We start from the raw sequence: 27482 nt of genomic DNA on the forward strand, positions 1-27482 counted from the left end.
TCTCTCAAGAGATAAGGGTGGGAGTTAATTATAATGATAAACTGTAGAAACTGTTCCCAAACGCGGAGTTAAGGAGAGAAAGTCTTTTCTTTTTTTTCTTTTTTTTTTGCATGTGGGGGGGAGGGGAACCTAAGAGGAACTGAGAAAACTATGTATAGACTAAGACTAACAATGTAAAAAGAAAAGGAGGACTTGTGGCACCTTAGAGACTAACACATTTATCTGAGCATAAGCTTTCGTGAGCTACAGCTCACTTCATCGGATGCATCACATGCATCCGATGAAGTGAGCTGTAGCTCACGAAAGCTTATGCTCAGATAAATGTGTTAGTCTCTAAGGTGCCACAAGTCCTCCTTTTCTTTTTGCAGATACAGACTAACAAGGCTGCAACTCTGAAACCTAAACAATGTAACTAAGTGTAGACCAAAAAGAAGTTCCTATGTAACTTGTAACTTTTTTTTTCCCCCTTCTTCCCCTGAAAATATCAAAGAGCACTGCCACGGAGCTCCGTCTGCAGCCGAGAACGGTTGAGAAGGAACCGAGGGGACAGTGGGGGGGAGCGCAAGCTGCAGGAGGTGCCAACGGCTGCACGAGACTACTCCTGTGTGCTCCCTTCCCCCAACCAAGTACTGCTGCGAGAAATCTCCGATCTCTGGCGCACAGATGCAACGACGTGTAGAGTGGAGGATCCACAGGGAAACCACTCAAAGAAGAATATTTACTTCTGCTCTTCTACTGCTGCCAGTTCACCTCTGCATGCATCCACACACATGCTTGATTTGCACACCATTATCAGGAAAGTGGGGGAATAAAAAGTCGCCAGATTAAGCCTGTTTAGCAACAATATTAAAATACCAGCTCAACAGGGTTCCTCAAACGTCGCATCACAGAGAAACCATACATTGCATCAATTGTTGACAATAGTTTTTTCATAATTCCGTTGCCTTATGTAGAAAGGCAGGTTCTGCCATGAAACCTGCAGCTGAAATAGGATAATGGATTGCCACTCAGTACAGATACTTTTTAAAGTCTCCAGCATGTAACAAGTTACTTGACTCAAGAGGGAGGACATCAAATTTGGAGCATGGCCAAAAGTTATAAAAGCAGAATACAAGCCTTTTCAGCAGTGATGTATTTTTTTTTTTTAAACACACACACAGGAACTAATTAATGGACTCAGACCAAGACCATGAAGTTTCATCCTGATATAAATCTCCTTTTAGGGAAATTATAAAAGTGAGACTATTTACACAATTGCCACATGTGTAAATTAGCATTCCCATAATGCTAACATACAGAGGAATCAAATTTTAGCAATTGTTTATCAATAATGTTGAACTAGCAGCAGAGTTTCAGATCAAACATTAAAGATTTATTTGGAAAACCTCCCTTTTGGCATCAGCAATGATCCAGTCAGTGCAAAGCGAACTGTAAAGTATTTCAAATAATTTCGCAGAAGTTAAAACAGAAAAAGATGCTAAACATTTGGCATTTATTCACAACATGCAGTTTTAAATCACTCAATGAGAACCATTTGGTATGAGTGTGCTTGCCCATATTTACTAAAAGTACATATATTTGAAAGAGAAATATTACTAAAGCCAATTTGCTGTAAGCGCTTTCTCCACAGTAGCTCCCTAAACTAAATTATATATAATAAGTATCACCTACATTCAGAGGTAATTTTAACATAGGCATGTAATATCTTGAACATCAAACTTGTTTCACATGCTAGACAGTGCTCCCAGAATAAGGATCTGTCTGCAAAATAACAGAAAAACAGGATGGGGAAGGTATTGTTAAAACGTGGTTTCTTTTTTTCTGTTTGGATTTAAAATGTATATGCATACACATATTCCCTAAAAGAGAATAGTCTCATTTATAGATGCATATACATATTCCCTAAAAACAGTCTTGTCTGTGTGGACAGAAAAATGTATTATAGCCATGTTTAACCCAAGTAGGCTAAAAACTCACTAACACGGTTAGATGACTAGTGTACACAGGGAAAAAAAGCCATGTTATAACAGTTCAGGTACCACCATGCAGAGTTCTGAAATATAAGCTAAGTGAAAAACTTCATCACTGAAATTTCAAGCCCTACTAAATAAGCTGATCTCCTTGCCATTGAAATATTTTAGTTTAACTGAGATTGTGGTTTACAGTAATTTAAATATACTAATCTCGCTGATGGCAGAATGCTCAAATTGTCTGTCGGGATCTTGCACTAGGAGTGATTTAACATACTCAATATTGAGCATATAGCATTCTTTGGCCAGGGACTATGGATAGAAGAGAAGAGACGCTATTTTGCATCGTTGATGCCCTGTCTTTTGGATAAGTTTAAGCCCAGGTCATTTCTGCCTGACTGTTTTAATGACTGCAGAGAAGGAGGATAAAGATTGTCTGAAAAAGGGATAACTCAGTCATCCTTATGTAAGCATTAGGAGATAAATCATCATGCAAATCATGCAGGATCAGAGGAGAAAGGGGAAGAAAAGCAAGACATTCAGGAACACTTCTCAAAATATTGGGGAAAATGAGTTCTGTTTCTTTAAGTTTGAAGAAATCATACACCTCACATTGCAAAGAAATTCTTACTTCATAGAAAACTTCCTTCCAAGACTGTCACCTCCTTTATATAACCAGGATTCAGAAGCAGAAAGATCGCTATTAGCATGTTTGCATCCAGAGGCAAAGTTAGATGCTCTAATATTAACTGTAATACTCAAAAGACAACTAATTGTACCAGTTTAATTAGAAGCCAATAAGTGATCTTTTAGTGGAAGACATCACTTTCTAATTTAAAGCTCTATACTGAAATGCCAGAAAGATGCGTATTAACCCAGTGGTCTCAACACAGATACACTGTGGGATTATGGGTCAATAGTAATCCTAGGACTTTGCTGAAGCTGATAAAGGCTGGACTCCTCCTGCAAACCAATTTAAAGACAGCATGGCCCCAGACACAGACACTATGCTGAGAGTAAGACAACTTGGGTGAACTTGGCACAAGTCACTTCCCCTCTTTGACTCTCAGTTTTCCTGATGGTAAAATGGGGATGATGCCTACCTTTTTGGATGCACTTTGAGACATACAAAGAGTGCTACGTGTCATCATCACACAAGGAGTCACAGGGAGTGATGATCATTAGATAGTGAGTCACTAGATTGATTACTAGAAATTCAAGAGACCCAACATTAGTGGATAACTGACCACAAACTGGAGCTGTGTGTTAGATTTAACAGTCAGAACTGTTTCTGTACAAACAGCTTTCCCATAATAAAGAGATTCATGTTTATTCAAATATTTTTTTGGTGCTGACTCACTCGTCACCTTGGTCAAAAAGCTTTACACTTCTGTGACTCAGTTTGCTCACCTGTAAAATGACATACATAACTCAAGATGCTTTACTGCTGAAGAAAGTCATTTGAGAGTCTCTGAAAAATACTTTGTGCCAAGTATTAAAACACAAAACTGATACAACCCAGTTGTAAATTCTAAGTTCAAATTAACAATTACCACATTAACCAAATTCTATTAAGTAAAGTTACACTGCAAACAAGAGTTATTTGCACAGGTTTATAAGAAAGCAAGCTTAAGTTTTCAAGCATAATTAGTAATATTGTGTGTGCAACTTGAAACTGCAAAGGGTTTTGATGTTCAATGATCAGATATGCAGCACTTGTGATCAGGCGGCCCCCTTTCTGGTATCTCAAGCTGGGAGCCCCACATTCAAAATCAGTAGTTCGCTTTGAAAGTGCAGGCCAGTGTTATTGAGAACACCTTATCTGTAGTCGTTCTCAGAAAGTTTTCACCGACCTTCACATGTGAAATAAGGACACCCTTTTATAGATAAGGCCAGAAGAGACCACTTATCATCTAGTCTAGCCTCCTGTGTAATACAGGCCACAGACCTTCCCTGAATCAATTCCCCTTGATGATCCAGCCCTCACTTTTGCCCCTTCTTTATTAACCCTTTGGAAAGACACCAGCTGAAAAACAGCTTAAATAAAAAGGGATTTTAGTATTTTCCTGCAATTCAATATCCTCAGGTCAACAGGAAACCCAGAACTTTTAAGGTGGGGAACACTGGTTTAAGGGTGCCATATCAACATTTATGGATTAGTTTCACAATCTGTGTCTGTCCTTTACCACTTCAGAAACCAGAAAATAGCAAGAGCTGGAAATGGATAAGCCAGAGAGAAGAGCAACATTACTTCCAGAAACAGGGATCTATTGTAAAATATGGAAAAAGTACTCTTACTCATGAGAGAAATTCATGTAGGCATTCCTATTTCTAGCAGATAGTTCACAGAAAGTGAATAAAAAGACGAAATCCCTCTGGATTCCGTATTGCTTGAGGCCAGAACGTGTGTGTGTAAAAAGCACAGTGCCTATAAGAGGCATTCTTTGTAACTATAAAGTGTAAGATCTCATAGCATAGAAATAGATCTCGTAATAAAGTGGAAGTTCAACTCCAAATAAGTGGTAAGCAACTATTGCAAACATCTGAGAAGCCACACAATCTTTACAACATTTCATTCTAAGTTGTCTTTGAAGTAAATAGTGAATTTTTTTAAATGTGGCTTACTTTGGACACAACGGGTTCTCAGACACATCCAACTGCGGGATTGAGGCCTGAATTTACAACAGGATGTACCAACCCTATTTTTCATTACACTCCAGTTGTCTACAGTATTATTTTCTTCCTTGTTGACTAGTTTCCACCTTACTTTGGAGTTAAAATAAAACGGTTGGAATAAGACTGACACATTCAGTTTGAATGGTAGCCACTGCATTTGGTTACACATTTATTCTACAAGTGTGGAGAAAGGATGACAGGTACAAATTCTCAGATTAAATTGTGTGTGTGAGATCCATTCACATGTACAAATCCAATGCCTCATTTGCTTATGGAGTTAAAATAAAGTTAAAGCAAAACTACATTCTGACCACACAGGTTTTTTTAAAGCCACACTTTTAGATCTTATAACTTGCATAACAGCATTCAAAGAAATCTTTATTTGAAAGGAACAGAAACCTCTCCCCATTTCAAGCCAGACCTGCCTCTTCACCGAGAAAAAGTAGCCTTCACGGAATGATTAAGTTTTGCTCAATTAAATATCTTTTTTTTAAAGCAGGTTCTATTTGATACACAACTAAATCAGAAATTTAGACACTGGAATTGAACAAATCCGGTTACTACAAGAAAGGTTATCCCTGGTACATTTACGGAATTGTTGGCTATGTACATGCTCTGGTGTCTGAACACTAATGAAGAGAAGAGGCTTTGATTCTTCATTCTATACTATTCAGCTTCCAGAATATAAATGAACTACGGGATTCATAATAATTTCCTCAGTTATAGCTATGTTTCACACCAAAATTTACAAAAACTGATTTCACTTGTCATACTGACTCTCACTATTGTGTAATGTGAAACATTTAGCCATAAGCATTCATTAACTGCTCAACGAGGAACAAAACAAGCATACTCAGGACTTGAAGTCTGCCAGGTCCCTATCATCTAGAGATTTATATCCCAGCCTCCTTCCTTTTCCTGACAGCTGGTGGTGGGCAAGTACCAGGGGGTTTCTCCTGAACCCTTTTGGTGGATTTTCTCCTCCCCACCTGAAAATCTTTGATATCTATTTTGAGGCTGAAGTAAAGGACTAAAACCCACCAGCAAGGCACAGGAGAAGCCACCCTCAATCCCACAGTACAAATCCTGCTCCTATGCAACCAGCTGTTTAGAAGGGAAATGAGCTGGGATTTACCAAGGTGCTGTTTCTGGACACTTTTTAGGGGCTCTTTCCCACAGTCTAGTAGGTAGTTGAAAAACGTAAAGTTCAACCCCCTCTAGCTGCTTAAAGAGAATGAATTCCTGCCTCCCCTACACACACACCTGCAGCAGTCAGGTCTATTTGGAAGAAGGGAAGATGAAGCAGGATCTGCTAGTCTACTCCTCCAACAGTTTGTTTGGGGGTCGTTGTCCTACGTAACTCCAATATCTTCCTCTGCTGCTCATTTCTTTACCAAGCAGCATCTTAATTAACTTGATATTCTCAGTTTTATTGCTGCCCACATGGTACTGAATACAACAAGCACTGAACCTGGCAAGTCTTGTTACCACCACTCTGCTGTTGCTTGGAGCAGGAACAGACCATACATTCCACAGAAGCAGTATAGCTGATGTAGATGCCCAATACCTCAGCAGGCAAGGTTTTGTTTTCACCTAGGAGAAAGGTATTTCAAGCCCTGGGTATACTAAACCAAATCCAGACCACCCACACACACTCCTGTTAAACTTCAGAAATAAAACATATCTGGACACAGACAAAAAATGGTTACTAACCTTTCTGTAACCATTGTTCTTCAAATGTGTTGCACATGTCCACTCCAATGTAGGTGTGAGAGTGCCCCAAGCACAGCTGCCAGAAATTCTCGTAGTTGCATCCGTTGTGTCGGCTCTAGCGCCCACTGGTGTCACGTGCTCATAGCACCAGTATAAGGGGCCTTGCAGACCCTACCCTCCTTCCGTTTCTTCTGATCGACCGCCTCCAAAGAGAGGACGGAAGGTGGGTTTTGGAACAGACATGTGCAACACATTGCAAAGAAAAGTTAGAGAGAGGTTAGTAACCATTTCTTTGAGTGCTTGCACATGTCCCTTCCAATGTAGGTGACTCACAAGCAGCTGCCCCGGAGGTGGGTTCAGAGATCAAGGGCAAGCTGACTGTAATACAGCCCAACTGAAACAGTCTCTGGCCTGTTGTGTAATGGCGTATAGCATGGTGAACATATGAACTGACAACCAGGTTCTCACCCTGCAGAAGTCCTGAATTGGAACCTGTGCTAAAATAGCTGTGGAAGAAGCTTGAGACATGGTAGAGCTGTTAGGTTAGCCGGGGTGATATGTTCGCAAGGATGTAACATGCCTTGATACATGAAAGTGATCCGCAATGAGATTCTCTGGTGAAATTGGGAGACCTTTCATTCTTTCTGCTATCACTAGGAACAACTGAATGGATCTGTGGAATGGCTTGGTCCTGTGTATGTAGAAGGCCAGGGCACACTGGACATCTAATGATGGACATCTAATGACATCTAATCTAACATCTTCCCTGTTCACATGCAGTTTAGAGTAGAACACTGGCAGAAAAAGTGCTTGACTGCAATGGAATTAATACAGATTTCAGGAGGAACAACAGGTGTGGTCACAGCTGGACCTTGTCCTTGAAAAAGACCATGTATGGGGATTCCGAAGTGAGAGCTCAGATTTCAAAGCCATCTGGGCAAGGTGACTGTCGCCAGGAAGGCTACTTTTCAAGAGAGGCTTAACAGCAAGCAAGTTGACAGTGATCCAAATAGGGGTCCAGGTTTAGGTCCCAAGGGAGGAGGGGAGAGATGGATTCCTAACTTGAGGATATACCTTTGCTAGGCCTATGAGAAAACGAACTACCATGTCATGTGAAAAGACAGAATGGTTGTTAATCATGGGATGAAGGCCAAGCTGACTGCTAGATGGACCTTAACTGAGGAAAGGGCTAGCCCTTGAGGTCTTAACAAAAGCAGGTAGTCTAGAACAGTGGTTCCCAAACTGGGGTTTGTGAAAAGTTACAGGGGGTTCCCAGGAAAAAGTTCTCTAATGGCAGACAGCTGTCCCTAAGGAGCCCAGGCAGCACAGAGCCAGCAGCCCGGAGCCCCTGGACTTCCAAGAGCTAAGCAGATCAAAGCAAGCACATCTATCACACTGAGGAGATTTAAACTTCAAGACTCCTTATAAGAAATGGAAAGGGAGGTGAATATTTTTTGCTGTTTTTAAAATTAAATAGGCAGCTAGTATTGTTTTTAAAATTATTATAAAGAACAAGTTAAAGCTTTGTTGTAACGTGCATTGTTTGCCTGGACTGCTCAAGACCTGAATGCTCGTATAGGAGGAACTCTGAGTTGGCTGCTTAAATATCTTCATGATGTTTCACATCTGATACTCCTTGATGAAACATAGGAGCCTTGTCTTATAACAGGCTCATTCAAAGTGATATAAGCTACAAAAGTGAGATCTTGGAAGAGTGCTGCCGTTTTCATAATGTAAAAAATACTATAATGATAAATTATTAATAATAGTGTCAGGTTTCAGAGTAACAGCCGTGTTAGTCTGTATTCACAAAAAGAAAAGGAGTACTTGTGGCACCTTAGAGACTAACCAATTTATTTGAGCATGAGCTTTCGTGAGCTACAGCTCACTTCATCGGATGCATACCGTGGAAACTGCAGAAGACATTATATACACACAGAGACCATGAAACAACACCACCTCCCGCCCCACTGTCCTGCTGGTAATAGCTTATCTAAAGTGATCATCAAGTTGGGCATTTCCAGCACAAATCCAGGTTTTCTCACCCTCCACCCCCCCCACACACACACACAAACTCACTCTCCTGCTGGTAATAGCCCATCCAAAGTGACCACTCTCTTCACAATGTGTATGATAATCAAGGTGGGCCATTTCCTGCACAAATCCAGGCTCTCTCACCCCGCCCCCGGAAACAAGGGGAAACAGGCTACCTTGCATAATGACTTAGCCACTCCCAGTCTCTATTTAAGCCTAAATTAATAGTATCCAATTTGCAAATGAATTCCAATTCAGCAGTTTCTCGCTGGAGTCTGGATTTGAAGTTTTTCTGTTGTAAGATAGCAACCTTCATGTCTGTGATTGTGTGACCAGAGAGGTTGAAGTGTTCTCCGACTGGTTTATGAATGTTATAATTCTTGACATCTGATTTGTGTCCATTTATTCTTTTACGTAGAGACTGTCCAGTTTGACCAATGTACATGGCAGAGGGGCATTGCTGGCACATAATGGCATATATCACATTGGTGGATGTGCAGGTGAACGAGCCTCTGATAGCGTGGCTGATGTGATTAGGCCCTTTGATGGTGGTGTCCCCTGAATAGATATGTGGGCACAGTTGGCAACGGGCTTTGTTGCAAGGATAGGTTCCTGGGTTAGTGGTTCTGTTGTGTGGTATGTGGTTGTTGGTGAGTATTTGCTTCAGGTTGCGGGGCTGTCTGTAGGCAAGGACTGGCCTGTCTCCCAAGATTTGTGAGAGTGTTGGGTCATCCTTCAGGATAGGTTGTAGATCCTTAATAATGCGTTGGAGGGGTTTTAGTTGGGGGCTGAAGGTGACGGCTAGTGGCGTTCTGTTATTTTCTTTGTTAGGCCTGTCCTGTAGTAGGTGACTTCTGGGTACTCTTCTGGCTCTGTCAATCTGTTTCTTCACTTCTGCAGGTGGGTACTGTAGTTGTAAGAAAGCTTGACAGAGATCTTTTAGGTGTTTGTCTCTGTCTGAGGGGTTGGAGCAAATGTGGTTGTATCGCAGAGCTTGGCTGTAGACGATGGATCGTGTGGTGTGGTCAGGGTGAAAGCTGGAGGCATGCAGGTAGGAATAGCGGTCAGTAGGTTTCCGGTATAGGGTGGACTACAAGCCGTCAAGAACACTATCCCCGATAATGTCACGGCTAACCTGGTGGCTGAACTTTGTGACTTTGTCCTTACCCATAACTATTTTACATTTGGGGACAATGTATCAGATCAGCGGCACTGCTATGGGTACCTGCATGGCCCCACAGTATGCCAACATTTTTATGGCTGATTTAGAACAACGCTTCCTCAGCTCTCATCCCCTAAAGCCCCTACTCTACTTGCGCTATGTTGATGACATCTTCATCATCTGGACCCATGGAAAAGAAGCCCTTGAAGAATTCCACCATGATTTCAACAATTTCCATCCCACCATCAACCTCAGCCTGGTCCAGTCCACACAAGAGATCCACTTCATGGACACTACAGTGCTAATAAACAACGGTCACATAAACACCATCTTACACCGGAAACCTACTGACCGCTATTCCTACCTACATGCCTCCAGCTTTCACCCTGACCACACCACACGATCCATCGTCTACAGCCAAGCTCTATGATACAATCACATTTGCTCCAACCTCTCAGACAGAGACAAACACCTACAAGATCTCTGTCAAGCTTTCTTTCAACTACAGTACCCACCTGCTGAAGTGAAGAAACAGATTGACAGAGCCAGAAGAGTTCCCAGAAGTCATAGAATCATAGAATCATAGAATATCAGGGATGGAAGGGACCCCAGAAGGTCATCTAGTCCAACCCCCTGCTCGAAGCAGGACCAATTCCCAGTTAAATCATCCCAGCCAGGGCTTTGTCAAGCCTGACCTTAAAAACCTTTAAGGAAGGAGATTCTACCACCTCCCTAGGTAACGCATTCCAGTGTTTCACCACCCTCTTAGTGAAAAAGTTTTTCCTAATATCCAATCTAAACCTCCCCCATTGCAACTTGAGACCATTACTCCTCGTTCTGTCATCTGCTACCATTGAGAACAGTCTAGAGCCATCCTCTTTGGAACCCCCTTTCAGGTAGTTGAAAGCAGCTATCAAATCCCCCCTCATTCTTCTCCTCTGCAGGCTAAACAATCCCAGCTCCCTCAGCCTCTTCTCATAACTCATGTGTTCCAGTCCCCTAATCATTTTTGTTGCCCTTCGCTGGACTCTTTCCAATTTATCCACATCCTTCTTGAAGTGTGGGGCCCAAAACTGGACACAGTACTCCAGATGAGGCCTCACCAATGTCGAATAGAGGGGAACGATCACGTCCCTCGATCTGCTCGCTATGCCCCTACTTATACATCCAAAATGCCATTGGCCTTCTTGGCAACAAGGGCACACTGCTGACTCATATCCAGCTTCTCGTCCACTGTCACCCCTAGGTCCTTTTCCGCAGAACTGCTGCCTAGCCATTCCGTCCCTAGTCTGTAGCTGTGCATTGGGTTCTTCCGTCCTAAGTGCAGGACCCTGCACTTATCCTTATTGAACCTCATCAGATTTCTTTTGGCCCAATCCTCCAATTTGTCTAGGTCCTTCTGTATCCTATCCCTCCCCTCCAGCGTATCTACCACTCCTCCTCTGCTTGGACCCCTAGGCTTGAGGCTACCCATTTCAGTAGGTCTTGGTATGCCTTGTGGTCATCTGGAGGTGGAGAGACCCCGGGTGCCACTGTGGCTTCATCCAGAGTGGATGAAGAGGAAGCTAAACCCAGATGGGGAGCATGAAGGGGCTTCCTCTTGGGGTTTGGTACCATGGTTGGTACCGGAGTCCGGTTCCAGGGTGTCTAGAGATGCTGCAGTACTAGGGATGCTCCAACACAATCAAATAAGATCATCTCTAACGAGTCCCTTTGTGGTGGACGAAACCCTCACCGGTTCCAAAAAGGCCACTGCATGATGGTTGGGCCCCATGGGTATGGTGGCCAGGCACCCAGAGGTCCTGACGAACTCAGTGCCATAATGGAGTGGGAACAGCTCAGGGAGCAGCGAAGTCGGACACTTTGGTGGGGGTGGGGGGAGGGAAGAAATACTAATCCTCCTCCGAGTCCAATGAGGAAGGAGAGGTAAGTTGGAGTGTTGTGCCACTGGGTGCCGGAGAAGGCTGCCTGGGGGACCTTGCGGTTATCAACAAGGGTTTCCTCTTGGACAGCTGACGCACTGACATCAATTCCCTGCCACTTTGGGACACTGGCGGTGCCAAGCCCTGACAGGGGAGTCTGGTTCCGGTAGGGTCAAAAGAACCCTTGCAGCTGCAAATGCTTCAGGGATCGATGGGACCACAAATTGGCCAGTACAATAGTCTTGAGTGGACATCATAGGATGCTGCGGAACCAGGGCTGTGGACACCTGGTGATGTGGTACCGGGGATGAAGAGCAGCCTGCCATGGGTCTCACTCTCTCCGTCTTTGTCCTTTGGCACCGGAGACCAGCTCTTCTCCTGGTGCTTCTTCTTAGGCACTGGTGAAGACGATGAGTGCCGAGGGACTTGTGTTGATGGAGGAGCACTCTGCACAGAAGCTGAAGCTGCGGGTCCAAGGCCAGTCTGAAGGCTGCCTCCATGCAGAGGACCTTCAAATGAGCAGTGTGGTCCTTCTAGGTCCAGGGCTTGAATTCTTTACAAATTTGGCAGAGGTCCTTCCTACGAGCTTCCCCTAAATACTTGCTCGAGTGCGGATCATTCAAAGGCAGGTCTTGGCACCAGGAAGAAGGACAACTCTGCTATCTATGAATGGAGGCATCCAAACTATCTTAACCTACCCTAACTACTAAAAACTATGAGAACTACTAAATAACTAAAAACTATGAGAACTATTTACAGACTGAAGAACTTCAAAAAGTTCTCACAAAAATTAAGTGACTGGGCAACAAAATGGCAAATGAAATTTAATGTGCATAAATGTAAAGTAATGCATATTGGAAAAAAAACCTCCAATTATACATACAATATGATGGGGGCTAATTTAGCTACAACTAATCAGGAGAAAGATCTTGGAGTCATCGTGGATAGTTCTCTGAAGTCGTCCACGCAGTGTGCAGTGGCAGTCAAAAAACCAAACGGGATGTTAGGAATCGTTAAAAAAGGGATAGAGAATAAGATGGAGAATATCTTATTGCCCTTATATAAATCCATGGTACACCCACATCTTGAATACTGCATACAGATGTGGTCCTCATCTCAAAAAAGATATACTGGTATTAGAAAAGGGCAACTAAAATGATCAGGGGTTTGGAACGGGTCCCATATAAGGAGAGATTAAAGAGGCTAGGACTTTTCAGCTTGGAAAAGAGGAGATTAAGAGGGGATATGATAGAGGTATATAAAATCATGAGTGGTATGGAGAAAGTGAGTAAGGAAAAGTTATTTACTTGTTCCCATAATATAAGAACTAGGGCCACCAAATGAAATTAATGGGTAGCAGGTTTAAAACAAATAAAAAAGTTCTTCTTCACTCAGCGCACAGCCAACAAGTGGAACTCCTTGCCTAAGGAGGTTGTGAAGGCTAGGACTATAACAGGGTTTAAATTCATTTAGGTTAAGTCCATTAATGGCTATCAGCCAGGATGGATAAGGAATGGTGTCCCTGGCCTCTGTTTGTCAGAGGGTGGAGATGGATGGCAGGGGAGAGATCACTTGACCATTTCCTGTTAGGTTCACTCCCTCTGGGGCACCTGGCATTGGCCACTGTCGGCAGACAGGATACTGGGCTGGATGGACCTTTGGTCTGACCCAGTAAGGCCATTCTTATGTTCTTAAAGATTAGAAAACCACTAAGGGAGGAGATTTCCAGCAACCGTCACGAGCAGTAAGAAGGAACTGAAGGAGAGTAGGATCCAGCAGGGCCCCTTATTCTGGTGCTATGAGCATGCGACACCAGAACACATTAAAGCTGATCCAACAGATACCGCTGAGGGAAAAATTTCCAGCAACTGGGCTTGGGGTGCACACACTTACATTGAAATGGATATGTGCAAACACTCAAAGAAGGTGGTCAGATTTTAATGCCATGAGAGACAATTATGGTCATCTGGTCAGAATACTGCACAAAGCAGGACAGAGAATTTCACCAAGTGATTCCTGCATCAAGCCCGTAACTTTTTGTAGAGCTATAGCACACTTTAGAAAGACATCCATCAATCCCAATCTAAAATGCGCTAACGTTACCCATTATTCTGAATGGGAGTAAAATCATACTGAAGTTCAGTTTCCTTACTTCTTATTGACCTCATCAAGTTCTGTTCTTAGCTTTCCTATTTCAATCTGTAGTTTGGCCCTCTCTCTTGCAGTCTCATCCAGAACTCTTCGGGCATCAGCCAGCTCAGATTCATAGAGGGTCTTGACTCCACTCACCTAAGATAATGAAAGAAATAGATACAGTGATTGTCCTGAAGACTGAATTTCAGAGAGAAAGTAAAAAATTTAAGTTTTATTTAAATGAAATCTCTATTTATGAAAGTGACCAATGGGTTTCTTGATTCTTGTTTTAAGACAAGAAAGATACACCATGCTACTCTGAACAGAAAGCATGGACCTACTGTTTAGAAGTGATCCATTCCTTTAATTAAGGATTTATTTAAAGAACAAAAATAGAGAAATGAACACTCAGGTTTACAACACCAAGTCTAAGAACCAAACTGAAGTGGATTAAGCCCTAGGATCAGATACTATCTATTTCCATTTACTTAGAATACTACTGTTTTATAGGGTTACTTGAGGTGGTATAATCCCTTAGATATAAGCCACAAGTGACTTTGGATTGAGGAAATTAAGATTTGATATTTTAACCCAGTTTCACATCTTTAAATTTAGAATCCAACAGTAAGTCTGGCCAACAGTTTATTTCCAGTAACACCTACAAAGATGTGTGCTTCCTCTCCTGCTGTTCCTACTATGTAGTATGGGTTTTCCCCCTGAAATCCTAGAAAATGTAAGCCACCTCCACGCTGTCTCCAGCCACCCATTCATTCCCTTTCTCTACCTAATAGCCATCTCTCTTTATGCTTTTGTTTTTAAGTTGCCAAGCTTTTTCTACTTTTAGGACACGAGACTACAAGCCAGGTATAGGAGGTACAAGAATTTAGGTCCAACCAGGATCACTGCAGGTGATCTATGAACGATTACAGAAAAAGCTACTAGCATCTAACTTCAGAAGCATGAAGGAGATTAACGATAGTGGAAAGATCCAGGGGCGGGAGAAATACCAAGAAGACAGTGGTGAAAAGGAAGAGAAACTTGATGACAAGGCAGGAGAGAGAGATAAGGAAAAATAAAGCGTGCTGCACTATCTCCAGAAAGGCCAATTTAGATCAGAAAGTGGCAGCAGCAGTAAGAATGAACTCAGATATAGTAACTCCTCGCTTAACATAGTTATGTTCCTGAAAAATGCAACTTTAGGCGAAACGATGTTAAGTGAATCCCATTTCCGCATAAGAATTAATGAAAATGGGGGGGGGAGAAGAGGCTAGGTTCAAGGGAAATTTTTTTCACCAGACAAAGGACTATTTTTATATTTATTTATTTATTTATTTATATTAATTATATAGTCCTTTGTCTGGTGAAAAAAAATTTCTACATACAAACACGCGCACGCGCACAAAGTTTTAAACAAACAATTTAATACTGTACACAGCAATGATGATTGTGAAGCTTAGTTGAGGTGGTGAAGTCAGAGGGGGGGATATTTCCCAGGGAATGCCTTACTGCTAAATGATGAACTACCACTCGGCTGAGCCCTCAAGGATTAACACAGTGTTGTTAATGTAGCCTCACTCTACAAGGCAGCACAAATGGAGGGAAGGGGAGACAACATGGGAGAGAGACACACACCGTGTGTGCGCGTGCGTGTGATGCTTATTGCCCCTTTAGGTATGCTGACCCCACTAACTACATTGCCTTTTTAAGTAGATCAGCAAGTTGAGACGGAAGCTGCTGCCAGCAAGCTCCCTCCGTCCTGAGCCCTGTCGTCCCCGTCCCACCCCCGACCCCCGCCAGCTCTATGGAGATGGGGTAAGTGGGGGGAGAGGTGTACAGGAGCAGGGGGGAGAGGGATACCCTGACATTAGCACCCCTCTTATTCTTTCCTCCCCCCCCCCCCCGCCCAGCAAGCAAGAGGCTCCTGGGAGCAGCTCCAAGGCAGAGGGCAGGAGCAGCACATGGCAGTGGGGGGAAGAACAGCTGAACTGCCAGCAACTGATAGTTTGCTGGGTAGCTGCCGCACAGGGAACTTAGAGGAGCAGGGAGCTGATTCCAAGCCCCCACCAGCTAGCTCCAACGGGCTGCTCTTTCTGCAAGCAGTGGACAAGGCAGGTGGCTGCCAAACAACATTATAAGGAAGCATTGCACAACTTTAAACAGCATGTTCTCTAATTGATAAGCAACGTAACAACGTTAACCGGGACAACTTTAAGTGAGGAGTTACACCTGATCTAAAGAAAAAATGGGATACAACTACGATGCTGACCTGTTAAATTTCTGAAGTAAGCCTTGTTGTTTCTGCCAAGCAAAACTTGAGAAATTACTTCACACAAGAGTCATTTTTCAGTGATATAACCTTAGTTTACTTGCTGCATATGCATTCTTACTCATTTCCTTTAACTCACTGCCTAGTATTTGAAGGTCTAGTCACCAGAAGTTTAGTTTACACAGCTGATAACCATGGAGGTTGTATGTAGCACATAGGAGCTTAACTCAGTATGGAAATAGCAAAATTTAGGAAGCTCTCTTCAGAGATTCAGTATGGCTATACTATTGCTCCTGCACACAGCACTTGCCAGTGACACCAATAGAAATGTAGCAGTTTTCACATCCAGAGGACCTTTCATTCTGGGTGACACATCAGTGCCAAACGTAAGTGTACATTGGAATCACACATTATTTGGATGGAACTTCCCAAAGGGTTTAATTTCAGTTTCACAAGGAGAATCTCCCACATGCTCTTGTCAATTGAAAATGAACAATTTCAAATCTTTCCCAGGCTATATCAGGGATAAATTCCTCTGTGCCACACCCAGTGTGTTGTTCCATCTAACTCGTACATCACTCAACAACATGGGACAGGGAGGTGGTGGAATCTCCTTCCTTAGAAGTTTTTAAGGTCAAGCTTGACAAAGCCCTCAATGGGATGATTTAGTTGGGGACTGGTCCTGCTTTGAGCAGGGGGTTAGACTAGATGACCTCCTGAGGTCCCTTCCAACCCTGATATTCTATGATTCTATGGTGTCCCTAGCCTCTGCTTGCCTGAAGCTGGGAATGGGCAACAGGGGATAGATCACTTGGTGATTACCTGTTCTGTTCACTCCCTTGGGGGCACCTGGCATTAGCTATGGTCAGAAGACAGGATACTGGGCTAGATGGACCTTTGGTCTGACCCAGTATGGCCATTCTTATGTTGGGTACGGCACACAGTATACAAAGAGAGAATTTGATTCCTTAGACAGTTCCATCAGCCAGAAAAAGGAGCAACCCTCAAAGCGGAAGATGCATGCAGAGCAAACTTTATGATTCCACAAGTTTTGAAGGTTTTCAGAAGCTCCTGGGGGGTCTGTTCCTCCAGTACAATATGACTGAGTGGAGTTCTTGCCAAGCAAAGGCTTCTGCTCCATCCCCATTCAGCATTCCAGGAGTCTTAGGCCTGGTCTACACAAAAGTAGTAACATAACTACATCAGCTGGAGTTGTGATCTTTTGCCAGCATAGCTATACTGAAATATGCCCTAGTGTGGATACAGATGAATGGTATAATCATGCTTATACTTGGACAAACAGTTATAACACAACTGCATCTACACTAAACAAGTTTTGCTGGTAAACTATGTTGGAAAAACCCTCCTAGAATAGACAAGGCCATATATAAATGGGAGAGTGGCTTCGGATTCTACGTGCCTCAGACAGCCTGCAGTAATGCAATGAGGGAAAGATGTGAACTCCAGTACACAGTCTGTTACACCCTGCTCATTTTTTTCAGCAAATTATGTCAACTAACGAGGATTTGGAGATGTAGGGTTGGAGAGACTGCCATTTCTGCCACTGTTACAGATCTGCTACCCTAACACCTGCACAGAGGCTCCATCTATACTAGGGGTTTGTTGTGGGTGGGTTTTTGTTTTTTGGTTTTTTTTAAGTTTCCCACTCTTGCTAAAACCAGTAGAGATAAACTGATATTCACATTATACACAGGCCAATGGCAATGTTTACCACCATGTTATGCAACCCTGTTCAGAGCAGTGCTGGCAGACCATGTCAGAAGAGGCAGTCTACAGTAGGACTCCTCGTCCTACTTTAGAGATGGAGTTACTGGATACGTTAAGCCAGTTAGCAACTGTTCCAGAACAGCACAAAGTGAGTGAACGAAATGGTCATTCTTAGATCTGATACTGAACAGTGTGCGCTCTTTAATAATGTGTCTAAGACCAAGGATAGACCCTTAAGAAATCCAAATACACTCATTCACCACTGGTTCAGTAATGATTCACTGCATCCCCAGCTATACTTCTCCCTAGCAACTCCATCTTCTTTAGGTAGTCTCACATCCAAGGACTGAATGTGCCTAACTGCTTAGCCTGTGAAACTTGATAAGATCAAAAGTCTGTGCAGTTGCAGACTCAAAGACGAACACTAAACCAAGGTGCAAGGCTTGGGGACAAGATTCTTGTCTGTGTACTTTAGTATTTGGCTCCACATTATACAGTAAGAGAAAGGAAGAGAACCCCATTTCCTATTTTTCTGTGCATTATACCACCAATATGTATTGAGAGTGTTCAGGGTGTAATGGGCACCAAGGAACGTATAATTATGAAGCACTCATGCCACAGTACAACATAAGTACAAGAAAACAAAGCAGCAGCAATTCAGTAAAAAGAACGGCGATCAGAGCTTTAATGTCATACCTGTCTAGAGATCAAAGAAATTTCTCCCACATACTTTCAGGTTCATTTTAACTATTTAGGAAGGACAGAATGGGTAAGAGAAGATGTGACATTCTATATCAGAAATTCCATTACCTATTTTAAAGTTATTAATTCAGAAACAGGATTTGGAAGTCTTCTAGATCAATGTTCTAACTGATGAAGCAAGAGGAGGGGCACCAATATTACAGACAATGACAAGACATTCCTTAAGCATCTTTCTATCATGTACAGAAAGAAAAACGGCATTATCTTGGGATACACTTTGGGCAAACAGACCATAGTCCCAATAAAATATTGGGGGGGGAGGTTGTTTTTTGTTAAAAAACACTATTTAAAGGGGGTCAAATTCTCAAAGCTAAATAACTGAGAAATTTATTGGAAAGAAGTTTTTGTTCACTTTGTTTAAAGTTATATTATTCAACAAAATGTTTGAGGACCAAAAAAAACTACAGTGATACAATGACGGGGTCTAAATTAGCTGTTACCACTCAAGAAAGAGATCTTGGAGTCATTGTGGATATTTCTCTAAATTCATCCACTCAATGTGCAGCAGCAGTCAAAAAAGCAAACAGAATGTTGGGAATCAAGAAAGGAATAGATAATAAAAGACAGAAAATATCACAGTGCCCCCATATAAATCCATGGTACGCTCACACCTTGAATACTGCGTGCAGATGTGGTCGCCACATCTCCAAAAAGATATATTGGAATTGAAAAAGGTTCAGAAAAGGGCAACAAATATTATTAGGGGTATAGAACGGCTTCCATATGAGGAGAGATTAATAAGACTGGTATAGAGAAAGTAAATAAGGAAGTGTTATTTACTCCTTCTCATAATACAAGAACAAGGGGCCACCAAACTAATTAGGTAGCAGGTTTAAAACAAACACAAGAAAGTATTTTTTCATGCAACACACTGTCAACCTCTAAAACTCCTTGCCAGAGGGTGTTGTGAAGGCCAATACTATAACGGGGTTCAAAAGGGAGCTAGATATTCATGGAAGATAGGTCCATCAATGGCTATTAGCCAGGATGGGCAGAAATGGTGTCCCTAGCCTCCATTTGCCAGAAGCTGGGATTCGGTGACAGGGCATGGATCACTTGATGATCACCTGTCTGTTCATTCCCTTTGGGGCACCTGCCACTGGCCACTGTCAGAGGACAGGATACTGGGCTTGATGGACCTTTGGTCTGAATCACAGAATATCAGGGTTGGAAGGGATCTAGTCCAACCCCCTGCTCAAAAAGCAGGGCCGATCGCCAACTAAATCATCCCAGCCAGGGCTTTGTCAAGTCTGATCTTAAAAGCCTGACCCAGTCTGACCCAGTATGGCCATTCTTATGTACGGTTCTTCTGTTGCAAGAGAGGCTACTTTGGTTAGAAAGCCATCTTGGTTAAGTGGGGACATTAAGCAACAACACAAAAATGAAAAGGAGTACTTGTGGCACCTTAGAGACTAACAAATTTATTTGAGCATAACACAAAAATGAGAAATCAAATGGAAAAGAGACAACAGATGATGTACATTGGTCAAACTGGACAGTCTCTACGTAAAAGAATAAATGGACACAAATCAGACGTCAAGAATTATAACATTCAAAAACCAGTTGGAGAACTCTTCAATCTCTTTGGTCACTCGATTACAGACCTAAAAGTTGCAATTCTTCAACAAAAAAACTTCAAAAACAGACTCCAAGGAGAGACTGCTGAATTGGAATTAATTTGCAAACTGGATACAATTAACTTAGGCTTGAATAAAGACTGGGAGCGGATGGGTCGTTACACAAAGTAAAACTATTTCCCCATGTTTATCTCTCCCTCCCTCCCCCCCCCCCCCCGTTCCTCAGATGTTCTTGTCAACTGCTGGAAATGGCCCACCTTGATTATCACTACAAAAGCCCCCCGCCCCCCTCACTCTCCTGCTGGTAATAGCTCACCTTAAGTGATCACTTTCATTACAGTGTGTATGGTAACACCCACTGTTTCATGTTCTCTATGTATATAAATCTCCCCACTGTATTTTCCACTGAATACATCCGATGAAGTGAGCTGTAGCTCACGAAAGCTTATGCTCAAATAAATTTGTTAGTCTCTAAGGTGCCACAAGTACTCCTTTTCTTTTAAGAGATGATAGTTGGAGGATGTAGGCAATTGATAAGAGAAGGAAATGGTAATCATACTGGGAGCACATACTGATAAGGACAGTAAGGAAGAACTTTTTAAAAAATCAGGAACAAAAGAGCATTAAAATTCTATTGTCACCTGAAAAGACAGCCAGATTTCCAAACTATAAAAGTCCACACAAATTAAAGGGAAAGGAGTACAGAATATCTGTTTTAAAAAGCCTTAAATCTGGGTTTTAAATGCTTTACCTATTTGTGTGCGCGCACACATGCACAACAGTAGAGTTAGAATGAGTGAAAGCCAGAGGCAGATTTACAGAACTCTGGACTAGAGTTAACCGCTCAGTGTTGTAACAGTAAGCAAGGGTTTTGGTAAGATCTCATTCTTTGGTGGACCCGAGACCCCACTTATCAGCACAAAAGATGCAAGATTGAGTTTTCAACTGCCAATCCAATTAGCCCACGTTTTCTGGGCAGCTAAAAGAAACCATTTCTAACCCCAAAATTAAGGAATTTGCTTCTATTTTTTCTTCAGTGTCCTCATTTCCATGAAAAGAAAAGGAGGACTTGTGGCACCTTAGAGACTAACCAATTTATTAGAGCATAAGCTTTCGTGAGCTACAGCTCACTTCCTCAGATGCATATCGTGGAAACTGCCATGCACACATTTCCATGGTGTGCATCTTTTTACCACATATCAATCTATGTTCAGATGCATCACAATACCGTACTCAGAGGTGAAAAAGGCCAACCACTCAGCTTAGACTCCTTCACCTCCTGCTACATGATAGGAGAGAAGGTCTAAAGCTACTTCCTTGCCTCAGTTCTGCAGTGTGCAGGTTGAATGGGACAATACCTCCCCCTGCAGACTCAATGGATTCTTCCACTTTTGGAAACAAGAAATATAAGGGCCACTATAAAACTGTGCTATTCATGCAGTCATGGAGTGACTATAAAGCCCTGACGGATGTCCTGCAGCCAAATACTGACATGACTTCAAGTAGAAGCCATCATCTCTCCTGTCACAGACTTGTTCCTTGGACAAATACATCAGCCACAATTAGGGCAACAGATTTGTTATGGCTTCTTTTAAAATCACAAATTATACTGCAATAATGGTAACTTTAGTAAAAGTCATAGGTTTAGTGACTGCTCTGTGACATTTGATAAAAAAAATACCCTGACAAAATGAGGGGGCACCCACAGCAGCAGCACCCTCCAACCCGGCAGCATTGTATCCCTAATCCCAGCCCAATGCAGAGGGGAACCGCAGCTAGAGAGCAAGCCTGCCCCACATTCATGGGTGGCTCCTGTAAACCACAAGCCTGGACCCCAGGTTTGAAAAGGAGCCCATCTTTCACTGACCCCAGTCACGGGCAGCTGCAGCTCCTGTGTTAAACAGGGCCGACATAGCTCTCTATTTCCCCACCATGAGAAAGGTGCAGGAGAGTCAAACCTGAACTGCAACATCCAGGCCCAACCCCATCGGACAGGAGCCACCATTGCGGTTGAAAGAAAGTAGTACTTGTAGCACCTTAGAGACTAAAATTTATTTGGTGTGACAGGGTCGGGCCAGATGGCTATAGGAGAGTAATAGAAGGCAGATATATTAGCCCCAGGCTAAGGTAACAGGGAAGGTTTTTTTGTTTTTTTTTTTAAAACAGAGAGAAAGTTTATTGGTAACGCTTACAAAATTACCAAAGGAAACAAAACAACTATGCAACAAAACAACGCAATCAGAAGGTATAACACAGCAGCTTCCAGGAGGGAGAAGTGTTCAGGCTAGCCTGGGCCCAGAGTGGGGGAGCTACCTCGACACTCGTGGTCTTCCACCCTCCTGAGTTACCTGGTGGCCTAGAGCGGGGGGGCTTCCTCGACACTCGTGGTCTTCCACCCCCTCGAGTTACCCAGTGCCGCGCCCAGTGTCACCGATCCTCCCTCTCCTGAGAGTGCCCGGTAAGATGGGCACGGCTGCGGGGTGGGCGGTTTAGGGGAGGGGTAGACACCCATGTATTATAGGTCCCCTCCTAGATGACAGGAATGATGGTATCCACAGCGGCAACGGCTGGGGCTGGCGTCTCTCGCTCTTCCCCTCAATCAAAGGGTCAGACGGAGGGAACCGGACGGGGTCACCGAGCAGAGAACCCCAGACAGCGCCCACCGCTCCTCGAAGGCGTCAAGGGAGTCGGTGGATGCCGCCCAGAGGAACTCCACCCGGATACGTGAATGTACTGAGGATCGGAAAACGGCCCCACAATCGCAGGACGTTTCATGGGCCAACCTCCTCTCTCTGGTTTTATAAATGGCTGTTTTAGCCAAAGCTAGGAGGAGGTTGACCAGAAGATCCCGCGACTTAGAATATCAGGGTTGGAAGGGACCTCAGGAGGTCATCTAGTCCAACCCCCTGCTCAAAGCAGGGCCAATCCCCAATTTTTGCCCGAAATGGCCCCCTCAAGGATTGAACTCACAACCCTGGGTTTAGCAGGCCAATGCTCAAACCACTGAGCTATCCCTCCCTCCCCATTTGTGGGGCCACAGATGGGAAGTGTATAGATAAAAAGGTGGGGGGGAAAATGAAGCCAGAAGCGTAATAGAATATTTGTGAGGAGCCGAAAAAGGGGCTGCAATCTGGCACACTCTAAATACACGTGCGCCAGGGTTTCCCTCACATTACAAAAAGGACAAGGGTCCGGAATGGGGGTAAACCGTGTCAGAAACACGCCCGTGCTCACAGTTCCGTGAAGCAGCCGCCAACTGATGTCCCCGACGGGCCTTGGGACCAAGGTGGAATACAGGCTGGCCCACCGAGGTTGCTCACCCTCCAAAGGTGGCAGGAGATCCCGCCACTTTGTATCGGGGCGGGACACCAGGGTGTGGGCGTGAAGGGTGTGAAGCGTAAGTGTATATAAGTATTTCCGTGGTGCAATTTGAAAGCTAACCGGCTGCAGTGCATGCAGCCGGTTTGCAGTGAAAGGGTGAGGGGTTTGTTGGGATCTACGGGGTGGGGGCCCGATGGAAAAGGTCCAGCGGGCCTGGGGTAAGGGATGGGCGGGGTGTGCCCTCGCACAAGGCTCGGCTAACGTAAGCCCGAGCAGCGGGGGTCAAGGCGGCCTTCACCTCCTGAAGTACGCGCCAGGGGGTACGGAGGCTGGAGAGCCCCATGCGCCGAGCGAGTGTCAGGGGATCCAGCCAGTCTCTCCGGTCGTAGTCCAGGAGGTCTCCGACCCTCGTGACTTCCGCCAGGACCAACCTCTGGCACACCGAGTGGGACTCCGCCACCTGCACACGGAGCTGGGGGTTGTGTAGCAGGGGCTCCGTGAGGAGATCTGCTCCCACGGTGGCCGCCACGGACCTGGTTGTTAGAAACAGTTTCCAGGTCTGGAGGAGGTCCTGGTAGAAGACCGGCAGCCCGGAGAGGTCTCGCGGAAAACCCCTCGGAGAAAGATAAAAAAGCTGCCGGTCATATCGAAGCCCTTGGAAATGGCGCAGGAAGGCGTGCGCCAGTATGCTCCACGCCGAACTACGTGCACTATAAAAGAGCCTCTGCAGGGCCTGGAGGCGGAAAACGCGGACCCGAGTGTACAGACACTTCAGGCCCTGCCCTCCTTCCTTCAGGGGTAGATGAAGAACTCCAACAGGGGCCCAGTGCATTCCTGACCAGAAGACCTCTAGAATCATTCTCCGGAGGTGGGTCAGGAAACCCGGGGCCAGGGTGTTGAGCCGGTACCAGAGCGTGGACAGGACTAGTTGGTTAAGCACCAGTGCTCTCCCTCGGAGGGAGAGACATCGGAGTAGCCTCGTCCATCTCCGGATCCGCTCTATCACCCCGCCCTCTAAATTTTGCCAGTTCTCCGGCGGGGAAGGATGCGTGGCGGAAAGGTAAACGCCGAGATAGAGCAGTGGACACGCACTCCACCGGATGGTCTGAAGTGCGGGTGGGAGGGAGCTTACCTGCCGCCAGTCCCCCACCGCCAAGCCAGAGCTCTTGACCCAGTTGACTCGGGCGGAGGAGGCTGCCGAATAGATGGCTTGGCATGCCTCCACTCGAGCCAAGTCGCCCGGGTCCTGGACCACGAGGAGTACGTCATCGGCGTACGCCGACAGGACCAGCCGCAGCTCCGGCTCCCGCAGCACCAACCCTGTCATCCTCCTGCGGAGGAGACAGAGGAAAGGCTCGATCGCCAGAGCGTACAACTGGCCCGAGAGGGGGCACCCCTGCCGCACTCCTCACCCGAAGCTGACCAGTTCAGTCAGGGTCCAGTTGAGCCTAACCAAACACTCCGCGGAGGCATACAGCACCCGGAGAAAACTCACAAACTGAGGTCCAAATCCAAACGCCTGCACAGTGCTCAGGAGGTACCCATGGTCTACTCTATCGAACGCCTTCTCCTGATCAAGAGACAGGAGGGCGAACGATAGACCATCTCTCCGCCCGAGTTCCAAAAGGTCTCGGACGAGAAAGAGGTTGTCGAAAATGCTGCGACCCGGGACAGTATAGGTCTGGTCTGGGTGGACCACGTCCGCCATCACGGACCCTAGCCGCAGCGAGATTGCTTTCGCTACGATTTTGTAATCCGTGCTAAGGAGTGAGACGGGACGCCAGTTTCGTAGATCGCGGAGGTCCCCCTTCTTCGGCAGCAAAGCGAGCACCGCTCACCTGCATGACAGAGGGAGGACCCCGCTCTGCAAGGACTCAGCCCAGACGGTGACTAGGTCTGGGCCGAGAATGTCCCAGAACGCGCGGTAAAACTCCACGGTCAGCCCGTCCATGCCCGGAGATTTATTGGTGGGCATGCGACGGAGGGCTTCCGAGAACTCGGCCAGGGTGAGAGGCAGCTCTAGTCGGTCTCGGTCGCCCACGCTGACCGTGGGGAGTTCCTCCCAGAGCACCTCGCAAGCGTCAGGATCGGTCGGGTCCGGGGAGAAAAGGCTTGTGTAGAAGTCACGGGCCCTCCCACACATCTCCTCCGGATCCGTGAGGGGGGTGCCGTCTTCCGCAAGAAGGCAGGTGACGTGTTTCTTGGCCCCCCTCGTTTTCTCCAGGGCATAGAAGAAGCGGGTGCCGCGGTCCATCTCCCGAAGGAGGCGGATGCGGGATCGAACGAAGGCACCTCGGGCCCGGTGGTCCTCAAGGGCCCGGAGCTCCTCCCGCTTCTCCCGGCACGCTCCTCAGAGGGACGGGTCCTCGGGATCGGCGGCCAGGCGCCTCTCCATCTCTAAGACCTCCCATTCCAACTGCTCTATCATCGCATTTCGCCGTCGGCTGGTGCCCCAAGTGTAGTCACGGCAGAAGAGCTTGGCGCGCACCTTCCCGAGATCCCACCATCGCCGCAGCGAGGGAAAGGCACGCCACTGCTCTCGCCAGGCCAGCCAAAACTCCCGGAAGGACATCACAAAGCTCTCGTCCTCCAACAGGCTGTTATTAAAGTGCCAATAGGCCGGCCCCGGTCTCTCTGCACGGAGGGAGACCGTTACGGTGACTAAATGATGATCGGAGAATGGGGCCGGCCGAATGGCGGAGGAGTGGGCCTGTGAAAGATGGAAACGGGATAAGTAAATACGGTCCAACCGAGAGCGGTGTGACCGATGGGCCTCCACCCGGACAAAGGTAAACGTGGAGGTGTCATCTGGGTGATGGTCACGCCAGACGTCCACTAGGGAGTGATGGTCAACTATCCCTTGGAGAATATTTGCAGCGGCCGGACTCGGTTCGTTCCCTGAGCAGTCCTGTTCCTCGAGGGTGGTGTTAAAGTCCCCTCCCAGGACCAGGCACTCGTGCGAATCCAGGGTGCCGAGAAAGTCGGACACCTGCTGATAAAATTGTGGCCGCCTGGAGCTCATTTGCGGGGCATAGATGTTAACAAGATTAACCATGAGCCCCTCCATAAAGACTCGAAGGTGCAGCAGGTGGCCCGGCACGGCCTCATTGACCCCTAGCACCTCAGGCCGTAGGTTGGGGGAGAACAGGGTCGCCACTCCAGCTTGCCAGGTCGCGAAGTGGCTAAAGTGTACCCCGTCCCCCCACTCCAGCCGCCACCTATCCTCGGCGGCCGGGTCCGTATGGGTCTCCTGCAGGAAAACTACAGAGTACCTTCCTTCCCGAAGGTAAGGGAGCACCTGGGACCTGCGGAGAACCATCCTACAGCCCCTGGTATTCAGGGTCGCAATAATAAAAGGCGTCATGCGGAGGGCTGGGGGGGTGGGGGCCTCGTATTGGCGGGGGTATTCAGGGCCCCCGGCGGGTTGCGCAGCAACCCGTGACCCATCCCGTGGGTGAGTAGATCGCGTCGGAAGCTGCGGGCTCGCTCGTAGGCCGCAGCACCGCGCCTTCCTTGCCCCCTGCCCTCCTTTATAAGGGCCTTTGTGGCCTGAAGGATTTGATCAAAGTCCCCCCATAGCTGAAGAGCCAGCTGTGCCCTATCGCAGGCGCCACGGGTGTGCTCTAGGAACTTCCGTAGCGCATGCCGCAGCTCATGGGAGGGTGGGGTTACAATTCCCGAGGTATTCCCTGATGGGCCTCTTAATACAGCCTCGTGGTCCGCTAAGGCGGGTAGACAGGGTGCGGACCACCGACGGGGCATCTGACAGGCTGGGGTTATTAAATTCATTCCACGCCGTGGGGTGGAGGGGGATGGCAGGGGAAAAATTGCCACTCCTAATGGGTCACGGCTAGAAAGTGCAAAGACTGCTCCCTGGGGGAATCTGCGAAAGGCGGAAAGGAAATAACCCCAGGGGCGGCATTAACAGTGCAGGAGGTGGGAACTTGGGCAGGGGCAGGGGTGGGGCCAGGGGCAGGGGCAAGGCTCTGGGGTGCAGGAGGCAAGCAGCTAAAGGAAAGTGCCTCCAGAGAAGAGTTAAGGGGTAAGGGAGGGGGCTCCCAATAATGCTAGGTGCTGGCTCCATGGTGGTCTTAGCGGCCATGGCATCAGGTGGGGGACCACCTTCTGCAGGGTGCTCACCCGGGAAGGCAATTAGGGGGAGGGAGCATGGGGAAAGGGAGGCTGGGGTAAGGCTGCCCAGCTCGAGGCCAGCCGGCA

The 27482-nt window shown here is 46.0% G+C and overlaps 1 protein-coding gene across 2 annotated transcripts in view; it reads right to left on the reverse strand.

The window, feature by feature from the left end:
- LMNB2 (lamin B2) overlaps positions 1-27482 on the reverse strand; it is a 107620-nt gene that overhangs the window by 56642 nt on the left and 23496 nt on the right. The window contains exon 2 of one of the 2 annotated variants that reach the window (XM_073324001.1): positions 13630-13766. In XM_073324001.1, coding sequence (XP_073180102.1) covers positions 13630-13766 — 137 coding nt within the window. Of the gene's footprint in view, positions 1-13629; positions 13767-27482 lie in introns of those variants that run through there. The other variant, XM_073324002.1, reaches the window with a different exon arrangement.

Source organism: Lepidochelys kempii, chromosome 25 (genome assembly GCF_965140265.1).
Source record: "Lepidochelys kempii isolate rLepKem1 chromosome 25, rLepKem1.hap2, whole genome shotgun sequence".
Taxonomy (NCBI): Eukaryota; Metazoa; Chordata; order Testudines; family Cheloniidae; genus Lepidochelys; species Lepidochelys kempii.